We start from the raw sequence: 14,445 nt of genomic DNA, 5'->3' as shown, positions 1-14,445 counted from the left end.
GACAAAACAGTACACATCTCATATTTTCATCATTGATTCAGACAAAAGTAGAACCCTAACCAGATAGCATGTCTTTCTGAATTTTGTTTAGCTTAGTAACTTCAGGTATCACACAATTATTAAGTATTCTTTTAAACTTGTAGTCAAATATAAATTGGAGTTTTCTGTTTTATTTTTTCCAATGCTGGGGGTTGCACCTAGCACCTTGCATATGTCAAGCAAGCATTCTACCTTCGGGGTATATACTTAGTCCCTTGAGGTTTGCTGTGTTTAAGTTTTATGTCAGCCTTTACTTTGAGCAGAGCAGAAGCATTGAAATGGATTTTCATGAGATAATTATCATTTTCATGATGTTCGTGATGCTCTTTACTATTAATGTTAGCCAGGGCATTCTATTTACTGCTTTACTCAGTACACCATGACAATACCTAATCATTCAGTGTTTTCATTATGATATAAATATGAATTTCTTCTTGAAGTTAGTACTTTCAGTTTTTATTTCATTTTTTAAAGAGATAATATTAAATTGTTGGTAAACTATACTTTAATTAAATACACCAGTTTCATTTCTCATAGGCCTTAATCTTCTCTATAAAAACAGATGTAGTATATCAAATAAAATGTGCAATATCTCTTTCTAGTAATTAAATAATACTTCATACTTCTTTGAATCTATGAAATATTGTGCATAGTGTAACTAATGTCCATTTTCTTATTTAACTCCAGGTGGATACCAATCTTGAAGGTTTCCAAAATAGGAGACATCTACTTCTACATATAAGCATTTTCTATAACTAAGGTAACTAGCAACATTTGTCTTAGAATCATTGCACAAGTTTTAGACTTTGTTAGACTTTACATCTAGTTGAAAAAATATTATTAGACTATTAGGATGCTTATAAAACCCTAATTTTAAAATTTGCTTGAATTGGAATTCTCTTTTATTCACTGCAATTTTTAAAATTTATTTTGTTGTGATAAGAGGTCAGTAAGAAGTGTCTTTTTCACTTTCTCTTTCTAATCTTTTGAGAAAAGGTCTTCTCACTGAATCTAGAACTTGCCATTTCAGCTTTACTGGCTGGTTAGTGAGGCTTTGAGAATTCATATGTTACCATTTTCCCAGCTCTGTGCTTATAAACATGCACTGCCATGCCTGCTTCTTATAGTGGTGCTGTACATTAAACCCCAGATTCTCATGTTTACACAGTACTTTTCCCAGTGAGCCATAGCCCAGCCTTCAGGGTAGGTTTTGGTTTTGGTTTTTTAACAAAATGGAATTAGGCAAGTCATGACATAAGGTATTCTGTTGATAGTAATGGTCCTTGATCATTTCTTCTAAGTTTCCTTTAGTAATAGGATTCTTGAATTACAGCTGCATCAGCACCATCTGGGAAGTTGTTTAAATGCATGTATTCAGATTCCCATTTTAAATGCTTAATTAGAAACTCTGGAAATGGGACTGGGAAGTATTTCACAAAACCTGTATGTGACGATGCATCATGAAAGATAAGAACTTCTATTTCAGAGCAAGTGTTTCAGCATCATTTATTTAGTGTATATGTCTATACATGTATACATAGAGCTTGTAAGATTATGATTAGAATATCAGTTCGTGTGTAATATGAAAATGCTCTTGTTTTTTCTTCTTTTTCAGATTGGTTGCCTCATGACTTTACTCTGTAGGATGAAACTTCATATCTTCTCTGAAATATCTACTCAGTCGTCACATTGACCCTATAGAGTTCTTGAAAGCTATCTTTACAACGTAAATTGTAAGTCATTCTTCTGTCTCCTTGAAGATAACTTCTCATTTTAATAGAGCTGGAAAATTATTAGTGAGTTTTCGCTTTTATTTTTGTGGTCAGAAGCATAATAAATGTGTGATAAGGAAAACACATTGTAATTTATTATACAAATGACCGTTTCTGACCCTTTGTGAGATAACGACAATTCACTTGCCTTATTTGTATTTCAGATTAATTCAACCAATTAAATAATGGAAACAACTTAGTTTCAATTTCAGTGTCTACTAGAGTCATATATATTATTATATCTTATTTATTATAGACACACCAATATTAATTAAGATAGATAGGAAATGTGTTAGCGTAAAAAATAAATAAATTGGAAGAAGTTAGAAACTCAAGATCTTCAGGAATGAACTAATAGGAACCTCATATTTTAAGAATTCAGTGTGTGACTATAAGTGTGTATATATAGTGTATGTGTGTATATATGTGTGTGTATGTGTATATATGTATATTACGCATATGATATGTTATGGTAATTATGATGTTTTAAAATTTTGTGACTCATTTCTTGAGCATATAATTTAACTACAGATGGCGAGAAAATGGTAATTTAAAAAATTCTTCAGTTAGAATGTGGTTGACAGTTGTATGGCTGGGGCAAAAAGTGGCACCAGGATTTAACCCTACTGCTTGTACTGGCTTTATTGGAACCTATTTTCTTTGGATGGTTACCTTGCTCAGCCTAGATATAGTAGGGAGTACTTTGAACCTTCCACAAAGCAATGTGCCTTATCCTTTCTGAAGAGTGGGTGGCAGTGGGTGGGGAGTTAGGTGAAGGGCATGGGAGGAGGGGAGAGAGTGGGAACTGGGATTAGTATGTAAAATGAAAAAAAGATAGTTTGTTTTCTTTTTTAATAAAATAAAATAAAAATTTTAATTCAATAATAATAAGCTAATTTAATAAAAAGAGTTTATGTAAAATAGAAGTTTATTTAGTTGTAGCAAGAGAATACTAAAAAATATGAACCAGTTATTTAAAAATATCATTTAGATAGTTGAAACATATACTGATCAATGACAGCATTCCTCACATCCTAACAAATTGACTTCATGTGTTTATATTTAACAAATGCTAATAATAAATTATTATGCACACACACACACACACATATATATGTATAAACACATACATTCTTACATCTTCAGGCTAGTTTATGTACTAGAAGACAGAATCATTAGCATAGGTGTCAAGTGAAAAATAGAATGCTGTACACTAATGAGCAGTTTCTCAATACCACATTTCTAGCATAAAGTGAAAAGAAATGTTAATCTTTGTTTTCTTTGGAAGATTTTAGCATGCTTTTGCCTGGGAAACAAAGTGCTTTTCCTTTCCTTTCTCCTATAGTATCTATGTCTAGATCTAGGATATTAAGTATCTCATCCTAATAATTTGTTTTATGTGAAAGACACCTTTTTGATCAGTTGCTCATTTATTCTGGCAGTTAGTTCATTTAATCTTGATTTGGTTGACTATTTCCATATAAAGTTCCCATGGACTTCTATACAGAAAATATCTCTTAATAATGAAGAAAATATGTATATCAATAACAATCTCTTCTCACAGATTGTAAGACTAGTATTAAGCCATTGATTTTTTTTATTTTTTTACTAATATTCAGAAATGAAATTAATAAAATAAAAATTTCCATTTTCAAAAGTAATTTGAATATTAAGGAAGAATTTTAAAATTTAAAATCAGACACCCTAGATGTTTTTAAGACTCAGGAATATTATGCTTCTCTAAAGTCAATACGGACTTTGTGAATGATTTTATAATTATAGAATTAAAGTTACTTTATTGTATATTAGTTGCACTTTGTTCATGCTATCTCATCTCAACTTAAGTTATTGGCAGTTTGCCTCACTGTTGTATTATGATTATCCTATAAGTATTTATATGACCACACACCATCATTATCGTGTTTATATGAGGAAAAATTAGAAAAGAAGACAATTTTTATCTAATGAATTACATAATTGCAGTTAATCTCTGAGAAATCTGTTTGAACTTACTAATGAACAAAAGATTTGATATCTATGTGACTCTTATTTTTCCATATTTAAGAATGATTATAACCATTAATAACATCCTAGTATTCACTTTGTTTCTTATAGAGGGTAAATCTGTTTTGAATTTTTTCATATGCTTTAGGTGTAATCTTAGTTTTAAAATGCTGACATTTCCTAATATTCTTCTTGCCCCGTAGTTAATCTATTGACTTCATAATGTCAGAGATCAGATTCAGCAATCTCACTTGGGATCACATCATAACACTGGATCGCGTGTTAGATGAAGTAATCCCAATCCATGGAAGGGGCAATTTCCCCACGCTGGAGGTAAAACCGAAAGATATTGTTCACGTTGTGAAAGATGAACTAATAAAGCAGGGTATTATTGTTAAAGATACCAGATTGAATGGCTCTACAGCAAGTTACATACTTGCAAGTCATAATGGAATCAGCTATAAAGATCTGGACATTATTTTTGGTGTTGATCTGCCAAGTGATCAAGAATTTCATGTTGTTAAAGATGCAGTTTTAGGCTGTCTACTTGACTTTTTACCAAAAGGTGTTAAAAAAGAAAAGATTACCATAAAGACAATGAAAGAGGCATATGTGCAGAAAATGGTCAAAATCTGCGATAACAGTGATCGTTGGAGTCTCATCTCTCTTTTAAATAACACTGGGAAGAATGTAGAACTAAAATTTGTGAATTCACTCAGACGACAATTTGAATTTAGTGTAGATTCTTTTCAAATTCTTTTGGATTCCATGTTAGATTTCTATAGTGTCCCAAATGCTAAGCTAACCAAAGAATCCTGTCCTGTTGTGGTGGCTGAAAGTATGTATGGAGACTTCCAGGAAGCTATGATACACTTGAAATACAAGCTTATATCTACCAGAAAACCTGAAGAGATCAGAGGTGGTGGTCTTTTGAAATACAGCAATTTGTTAGTCCATGACTTCAAACCAGCTTGTCAAACAGAAATTAAGACTCTGGAACGTTATATGTGTTCTAGATTTTTCATTGATTTTCCTGATGTAGCAGAACAGCAAAAGAAAATTGAATCATACCTCCGCAACCATTTCATAGGTGAAGATAAAAACAAGTATGAGTACCTTATGACCTTGCATAGTGTTGTGAACCAAAGCACTGTCTGCCTCATGGGTTATGAAAGAAGGCAGACTCTTAATATGATCACCCTTTTGGCTTTGAAAGTACTTGGAGAACAGAATATACTACCCAGTACAGACAATGTAACTTGCTTTTACCAACCTGCTCCATACCTAGTTTTTGAGGGAGGGTACCCTAGTTATTATATAGCATCTGGGCTGCCACTTGTTTACTTCCCGCCATGTCCCAGAGTGCAGTTTCCAGTACAAAATGATATGATGTAAGAAGTACGCATACCAGAAGCATTACTTAAGTACATCTGAAAAGCAATTTTCCAAATTCTGTAAAAGTTAAGATCTATTTTTGTGTAGTTGCCAACTATTTTTCACCAAATGCATCTTAAATTATGATAGTAGATTAGGTATTATCTCTAAACTTATTTTTAAGTGATCTTCAAATATTGGGACTGCAAAAACTTTCAAATGTTTTGGATTAAATACTTTCAATGATCTTTCTAATCTTACTGACACTTAAGACAAAATTCGCTGCAACCAGTATGTTAAAAATGCCTGCATCTTTGGCTAAAGATAAAAGAACACATGTTTTAAAATGGAGATGTGTAGTGAAGACATGTTGCAACATCTTTATGTTCAGTTAGTTCCTTGTTACACTGTTTGCTTCATCAGCAAATAATTACATGAATTTTTAGTGCTTAAATTGAAAATAAGTGATTGCAATGATAACAAATTTAAATGACGTTAAAACAATAGATTATAAACCTGCGTTTCCCAATAGAATATGTTGGGTTGAAAATACGGCTAAAGTTTGAAGGACCACTGGAAAAAATGCGCTGGAAAACAGTAATTATGCATCATATAGTAAGAATTTAGCTGATCTGTGGATTGAAAACAAACCTTTAATCTGAACAGTCAGCAAGAGAACTTATTATGCAGAGTTTCTGGCACTTAAATAAGTTGAAAAGAAAAAATAACCAACTCTGAATGTGAAACTATTTTATCATCATCTCCTAAGAAGAAACTAAAGGGGACAAAAAAGAGAAATCCCGCCACCAACTACGAAAAGTTAGAGAATTCTATCATAACATTTCAGATTTTTGGCTTATTTGATTAACATTCTAACACGTCTGGGCAATTTTCATCATTAGTAATTAAAAGTACTTTCACTTTTCCTATCGCAAAGCCTGATTTCTAGTGTGTTCTTTGATGTTAAATTTCAGTTAACACCATATTTTGTTCAGTTATTGTCTATACTTACCATTATTCTGAATATTTATTCAGTAACAACAGATGTCCACTAGTAAATATATGAATGGGATTTAAAATGAATTTCTTTCACATGATGAAAAGAGCCATTGATATCTTATCTGGGATGATAACAACAAGCTGCTCTCAACGAATGTCAATGAGGCCATCAGAAAACTACTTTTTTTTCCATCACAATAAGAACCAGCAATCAAAATCTGAGAATGTGCTACCTACAGATTGTAGTTAAAGTCTCTTCTTGGCATTATAGTATTGAATACAAAAGTACAGCTCCTGTGGGATTTTCAAATAGCCAATATTTCTGATATTTGTGTACCCACACATCACTGACCATTGACATATTCAAATAATTACATTTGTATGACAGAATCCCAAGGCTTTAAAATATTTGGATTTACCCCTTTGGGTGGAAAACAAATAAAAAGTATTGAACACTGTATTAAGAAATTGTATCACTGAATCTTTCTGCATCTTTTATTGGCTATTGGCTAAATTATAGTGATCCTTCTTTGTGTCTTAATATATACACTTTAGTTTTCAGAAGGTAGGACTACATATACATAAAACTGAACTTATTTATCAGGAAAAAGTAATTCTAAAAGATACAGGGAAATTACTTGAGACTTAAAATAATTGTGTTAGTGATGTCATTGCTAAAGGTTCAATATTTCCCATAGTAGTTCAGTAATAGAATTGTGAAGGTGTTTGGAGTATTTTATAACATCTTCAGTCCCATTGCTTCTTACTGGTATTTACTCCAAAGTTTTTATTTCCTAAGAAGCAGTTTTTTCATATTATTATCCTAAAGCTTTAAACTGCAGTGTAGAGAGAATGAACTAAAATGATCATGCTCACGTTCTCTTGTGAAAAAACTCAACATAAATGCCTAATATTTTTTCTCAGCTTAGAGAATCCAAACATGTTGAATGGGAGTGATACCACAGAAGAAAAAGCTTTAGCCTGTTCCTTATGGTTTTGTTTCTCTAAGCCTTCCTTTATTGCCTACTAACCAGAAAAATACTGTGTATTCAATGGCATGTCAGCATCTCTCCAGGACTGGTGTAACTGCCTTAAAAGAAGCAGTACTAATTCCTTCTGTTCCTTAGTTTAATACATGGGATTTGTTAAAATAAGTAAACAGATGCCAACCTTTTTTACTTGAAGTCACTCAGTTAGTTTAAAACCCCATTCCAGCATGCATCATCTCATTACCAGATATGTGCTAGATTGCCTTTTAACTGTTTTAACCCATGGTAAAATCCAGTAGTAAGTTTTATTCTGGAAGTTGTTTTCATTTTTCACCTCAGTAATATAACCTAAACCAAAAAAGAAAATGTAGTTCTAGCATTTCTATTAGTTAAATTAATTGGGTTTCAGCCACACACATATTCTCTTAAACTAGAATATTCAGTGCCCAAATATCCTCAAAAGATCTAATAGGGTATGTAAAACTTTTAAATTCAGAAATAGTCTTCTGATAGTCACTAATCTACTGCTTTAAGAGAAATGATTATCTTGTTTGGGGTAATTTCATACTAGCTGGAGTATACACTACTTAAAACCAAATTTACGTCACTAATATTTGAACATAACCCATTTTCTTTTACCTTGCCTTGTTATGGAAGGATGTAAGATTATTTGAATGAATTAGAACAAAATTCATTTTTATAAATGTACACTGTTAAAGAACAACAGATGTTTTATAGATGATTTTAATGCACATGGTTTATATGTCCCCTCCAACAGGCAGACCTCTTTGTCCTATAAAAGGAGTGCCACATAGACACATCTTTTAATGCCTCAGAATAACACCATTAACCCTTGTAAATGAATAAATGCCCTTCTTAAGAGAGATAGTGTATTGAGTAGCTACTTCTCCAAATTATGCCAAATTAAAATGATGGGTTAAATGTCAATTCAATTAATTTGGTGATTTCTTATATAATTCTAGACTAATGGAGAATATAAATTATTCTCTCTTAAATTCTAATTAATCTATTACACATTATAGATATGACCCATTTATGCATATTACTTAGGCTGAACTCTGGAAACCAGGAGCCTGGGGTTGGATTCTTGTTTAAGGGTTTTTAAAGAACTTGAGGTAATGAGTAGGGGATACTAGTCTTTGTGAAAATGATATTATAGAGCAGTATGAGGATGCAAACTAATATACAACTAGACTTTTATTTTTACTATAGTAGAATGACTTTAAAGTTTTCTATTTAAAATTAAAGCTTAGTTCCAAAGCAAAAAGGTAAAGATATTATCAAATCCTTATTTTAAAATCAGAATTTAAAGGGAATTCTTATATATTTAGTCTCTTCCAAATTCTTTGAAAATAGAAGGTAATATTAGTAAATCATTGATATGTACATTTTCTACTTTTAAAAGGTTTTACAATTTTAGTGCCTCCCGCCAATAATATTAGAGTCAATACAACCAATATTAGCAGGTATTTGAACAAAGAAACTGTGAATAGTGATTTTCTTTAAGCCATGTGGGTGCCCTTCTTGCGGATGCATATTTCACCATACTTCTCCTCTTTACAGATTTAAGACTTTAAAAATACTTTTGGTACCCTGACTTCAAAACACAATACTTTTTCAGGCAGTAAACTCCAATACCTGTTGTTCAATAACTATTGGAGTTGTATTTTCACTGTCAAGTACAAATCTTTCAGATTCACCCTGAAAGTTAGGAATTTAAGTTAAGCTGGTTTTAAGAGTAAAATTGTCTTTTTTGAAAAGCACTCAAATAAATCTTTAAAGTCAAAAGCAAAATATCCTTCTATAAAATACCGCATCTGGGTACCAAAACAGAAATTATATACATGAGCTCATAAGATTTAGTCATGTCGAGGACTGTATTTAAACATTCTAGCCATAGAACTATATTAATTTCAGTGGCTGTTTACTAAAACAAGGGGAATAATTGTATAAAAGATATACAGCTCCTGGTAAGCTTGACAGTTTCCAAAAAAAAAAAAAAAGCATTTATACATTTTGCTGGAGGAAGGTTTTGATGTTATCTTTACTTAAAATGTGTTTAACATACATAATAAAACATGGACAGTGTACTTATTAATAGAGTATCATGTAGTGTTTTGATACATGTGGACATTGCTGATGCTTAAATCTGATTAGCACAAGTATTTCCTCAAACACTTGTCTATTCTTTTTGGTGCAAACTTGGAATGTCGTCTTGCTTTTAGAAATTTACAGTCCATTAGTGTTCTCTAGTAATCCTGCTGAAGAGCAAAGTTTGAATTCATCCTGTTTCTCTTCCACATTTCCCTCATTTACTACAACGGCACTTATATTTTTCTCAGTGGCAGGATAGAAAAATTAAAACTAGGGGTTATGTTTTAGTATTTATTTTTACAAAAGATTAATTTCTAGTAAGGAGGGTATCTGGAACTGTTAATTTCATGAGATTGGTATTATAGATGTTCAATTCTAGAAAAGTAACTTCCTTGTGTGCAGTGTAGAGAACCCAAATTTAGGCTCTCTGGTTTTCAATATTTTTCATGCCTAGGGCATGTTAACAATCTTAAATCAGAGGCTATGATTCTGGGAATAAATGTTAACTTTTTGATTCTTGAAGAATCCTTGAATTCTAGACAATAGACAAAGATATCACTGGACTTTTTCTGTCATTTAATGTCCAGATGGGTATAATTTATAAGCTAACTGCTTTTTTAGTAGGACGCATTTAGAGCCATTGTGCACAATGTTTTGTGATCTTGACCTCTTCTGCAGAATTTTTAAGTAGTTGCATTAAAATTAATAGTCAAAACACTAAAAGTTTACGATCAAAAGGCACTATCTAGAAGCATAAGACTACAAATTACATAAAAATTTCTATAGCACATTACATTAAAGGATAATTATAGGCAATTTGCATTCATAAATTATATCGCAATATCACATTCAATGAATAATTTGTTTCAGTTCATATTACGTATTTCATTCAGTAAGCTAACTATCCCAATAAGATTAGAAATAACCCATTTCATTATCTGAAATTTTCTCATATCAACCCACTGCTGTTAGAGAATGTTGTCTTCTGGCTATATTTGTCATTTAAAGGTGACTGGAAATCTGACTTCCTCTTTAAATTAAGACCTCCTGCTATGTTAAAGCAGGTCGCATATACCTTGAATACTACTGCCACCTCACATCTACACACTGCCATTAGATTTAACTAAAGAGTGTTCTCTTTGGCAGCTTGTGACTTGTTAAACTTCACGTAGCCCTGTTTAGATGGCATGAACTGAATGTCAGTAACTTTTCCTTCTGGTTCAAAAAGCATTAGCAAGTACAAAACATTTTTCTTTAAAGCCCTTCTTGATGTTAAGAGAATGTCTTAGCCTGCAAAACAAAGAAAGGCAAATGCTCAGATAATCCAGGCCATAAACATGTCAACAAATAATGAATGGTGAAAGATTAATCTGTGTTACTTTCTTATTCAGGATCCAAAATGACTACTGAATACAATAAAAATCTTACAATATAATTTCAGTATATTCATCTGATAAGAACTAAAGTTATCATCTCACTTCAAAGCTAGGCAAACTGTATCCATTAGTATGCCTGTACAAGATATGTTTCAGCATTCAGTTGACTTAAACCTAATCGTTTAACATGAAAGAAAATGTCAGTGACACAAACAATGGTCAGACTGGGAAAAGAAATACAAACATTTAACTGCAGTTGCGCAGCTCCACATGAAGTTGGTTGCTAATAGTATTCTTTACTATATCAAGAAGAATGATCTTTTAAACACTGAATTGTTTGTGTTTTGTTTTAGAAAAGCGGGCAATATAAGTATAGCTTTATAATGCTTAAGGTGCCTTTTCTATTTTTATATTTCATATCACTACTTTTAGTCTTTAGTGCAAACATTTTGAAGTGCTGTAATAACTTACCATAATTCTGTAAATAAAATTTTTGGGACTATTTTAGGAGTGGTATATTTAAAGAGATGTCTGAAATGTCCAAAGTTTGTTGAATCGTACATATTTGCTTTAATGTTTAATATAATGTTAATAATGTTTAAATAAGAATAGTTTTTACATTGTTATACAATTTGAAGCCTTGTATTACTTTTTTGGAAAATGTATTTTGTTGTTTGACAAAAATAATATATGAAGAGTGAAGTATCTTTTGTGGAAACTATTTTTGATTCTGATAATAGTATAAATGTATGTTTTGCTGTTCACGATATAGCTCTTATACTTGTATCATTTGCTTTGTGTGTTTGTAAAGTTGGTGGAAATTTTAGTGAAGATATTGTTATTAGACCAAAATAAGTTTTGAAATAAAATGACCATGGAACATGCAGCAGGTCATCAGCTGCAAAATGGGTAAATGCCTATTATTTCAAACGCAACAACATCTTTTTAAAAGAACTACCTGGAGATTTTTCCATAGGGTTTGTATAGAATCCCAGCTTTCATTAAAGATGGCAAATATAGAACATAAGAAGCTACTGGCCTTAAGTATATTATAGCTTTGTATCAGGAACTACATTCATCATTTATGACAAATTAACTGATTAACACTATCCAATACAAAATACTATCCACAAAACCTAAGTACATAAATCGTTTGTATTCATTTACTTCCCTTAGCATCACTTGACTGTTTCATTGGTAAACCTTATTTACTATCTTCTCCCATTCAAATTAATTACCTATAATTGACAGAAAATGAAATTAAATACCAGAATCATTTAGAGAAATGGGCCACACTAATATAAGAGATACTGAATCTGTACCCCTACACACATACATCATACCTTTAGCAGAACGTGGTATTTTGGATAAGTGACTAAAGAATGAAAAATGGTTTTGAATATAGCCATCATTAAAATAATGAAAACTGGTAAAAAAAAAATAGTAATGTGAATAAGGGAAAAAACAGCTGTACCATAAATCTGGTGCCAGGGAAACTCCCAGGAATCCACAAGGATGACCCCAGCTAAGACTGCTAGCAATAGTGGAGAGGGTGCCTGAACTGGCCTTCCCCTGTAATCAGATTGGTGACTATCCTAATTGTTATCATAGAACCTTCATCCAGTAACTGATGGAAGCAGATACAGTGATCCACAGGCAAGCACTGGGCCAAACTCTGGGAGTCCTGTTGAAGAGACAGAGAAAGGGGGATCAAGGTCATGATGGGAATCTACAGAGACAGCTGACCTCATCCTGAGGGAGCTCAGGGACTCTGAACCAACAGCTAGGGAGCCTGCATAGGGTTGACCTCTGCATATGTGACAGTTATGTAGCTTGGTCTGTTTGTGGGGCTTCTATCAGTGGGATCAGGACCTGTCCCTGGCACTTGAGCTGACTTTTGGAAACTCAATCCCCAAGCTGGGTTGCCTTGCCCAACCTTGATGCAGGGGGGTGGGGAGCTTTGTCCTGCCTCAACCTGATGTGCCCTACTGTGTTGACTCCCATGAGAGGCCTGCCCCTTTCTGAATGGAGACAGAGGATGAGTGGATGGGGTGTAAAATGGAGGTGGGCAGGAGGGAATGGGAAGAGAGGAGGGAGGGGAAACTGTGGTTGGTATGTAAAATAAACAAAAACTTAATAAAGAAAAAAAAGTCACTCACTGTAGTTTGCTTGAGGTTTAAGTAGGCACAGCAACTGTTTAGCCACTTTCTAGCGGTTTAAATTATGGCTAAAAAGAAGCAGTAAATAACTTTAAGGAAAATAGAGTGTTTTCTCTTCATAATGTAAATTACTAGGTGACTAAGTTTTCAAATCAATAGATGATTGTAAGAAAAAGGCAAAATGACTCATTTTTAAATCTTTTAATATACAAGGATAAGTTCTGACTTACGTAATCCCTAAAATATGGCAAGAATCCTAGTTTCCATACTTACAAAAATAGACCTCTTTAATAGTAAAATAGACCATTTTTAAATTTTAAATGGTCATTTAAAAATAGACCATTTAGTAATAAATGGATATACAGAAATTCTAATATATTCCTAATATTTTGGTTCTATAATATTTTGCTGATGACCTTCTACTTAAATCATGCCTGGTATATAAAAATGTATCATATTTATATATTTCATCAAACAGAGTATCACTGTTTCATTATTTAGCATTAATAGAAGTCAGATTCATCAACTTTTGAAACCTGACAATAGTGCCGTTAAATAATTTACATAAAATCTAATTTCTCATTATACTAAATAACTGCTATGCTTGGATTCTTTCTACATTATTTACAACATTTAAATAAAAGCACACACATGTATATTATGTAATATATACATGTATATATACATATATGCATTTGTAAGCATACATGTAAATATTCAGATACATTGTCATACCTCACCAAGTAAATTGGTTTCTTAGCAAGATTATGTAAAATTATCTAGTATATGATTGAAGGTTGTCTTTTGTTTTATATTAAAATTTAAATAGATTTCAGGCATTTTAAAAAGTTACCAGTAAAGTTATATGTAAAGTCATAAAATTATTAAGAGTTAGTGCAATATTTCTAATCATTCCTAATATTAGATACTATTAAACATACATGTATGCCTTTCTGGTTGCTTTATTATAGCTCTTTAACCTGTATCATTGTACAATCTTCATCTCTGAACTCTTAATTAGTTTCTATTGAAACAGCAAAACACCAAATTTATAATTTCAATGACATGAACAAAATGGAAAGCCTAACCTTCTTTAGATTATACGTATATCAGTGAAATGGATCCCACACTTCTTTCAGCTCTGTGGTATTAACTTATTACTCCAACATCAGCTCTTATAAGGATACATAAATATGGCAGGTATAATAAATACATTCATGGACAAAATCATTTTTCCAATTTCAAAGACTGAATACAGATAAATATTTGAAAAATGACTTATCTTAAAGTCAAAATGTTTTAATAAAACCACTTTTCTGGACACTATGATAGAGGTAACAGTGGCCAAACTGACAATTTTAATTAGCATTATAGAAAATTTAAAAGAAAATGAGAGAAATTTGTGTTTTTTTTTAAAGAAGCAAAATAATTTAATATAGTCATATAACTGATAATTCAGTTACATAGTGAACATTTCTTCAGGTTTTTTTTTTCTTCTCAGATCTTTGTTCAATATTACCATGTTTTCACTAATGGATTTTTTTTGTAATATAATTTTTTGTTGAAAAAAAATTTCCGCCTCCTCCCCGCCTCCCATTTCCCTCCCCCCTCCCCTTTT

General features: G+C 32.0%; 1 protein-coding gene across 2 annotated transcripts in view; it reads left to right on the top strand.

Moving 5' to 3' along the window:
• Positions 1-11,549, top strand: part of Tent5d (terminal nucleotidyltransferase 5D) — a 45,023-nt gene extending 33,474 nt beyond the window's left edge. For both annotated transcript variants that reach the window (XM_050128980.1, XM_050128979.1), the window contains 3 exons: positions 727-799; positions 1,655-1,772; positions 4,019-11,549. In XM_050128980.1, coding sequence (XP_049984937.1) covers positions 4,038-5,210 — 1,173 coding nt within the window. In that variant the 5' untranslated portion in view covers positions 727-799; positions 1,655-1,772; positions 4,019-4,037 and the 3' untranslated portion in view covers positions 5,211-11,549. The remainder of the gene's footprint in view (positions 1-726; positions 800-1,654; positions 1,773-4,018) is intronic.
• The last annotated feature ends 2,896 nt before the right edge of the window (positions 11,550-14,445 follow it).

Source organism: Alexandromys fortis, unplaced genomic scaffold (genome assembly GCF_014885135.2).
Source record: "Alexandromys fortis isolate MF-2015 unplaced genomic scaffold, M_Fortis_MF-2015_v1.1 scaffold_251, whole genome shotgun sequence".
NCBI classification, from domain to species: domain Eukaryota; kingdom Metazoa; phylum Chordata; class Mammalia; order Rodentia; family Cricetidae; genus Alexandromys; species Alexandromys fortis.
This window is presented reverse-complemented; position numbering and strand designations above follow the sequence as displayed.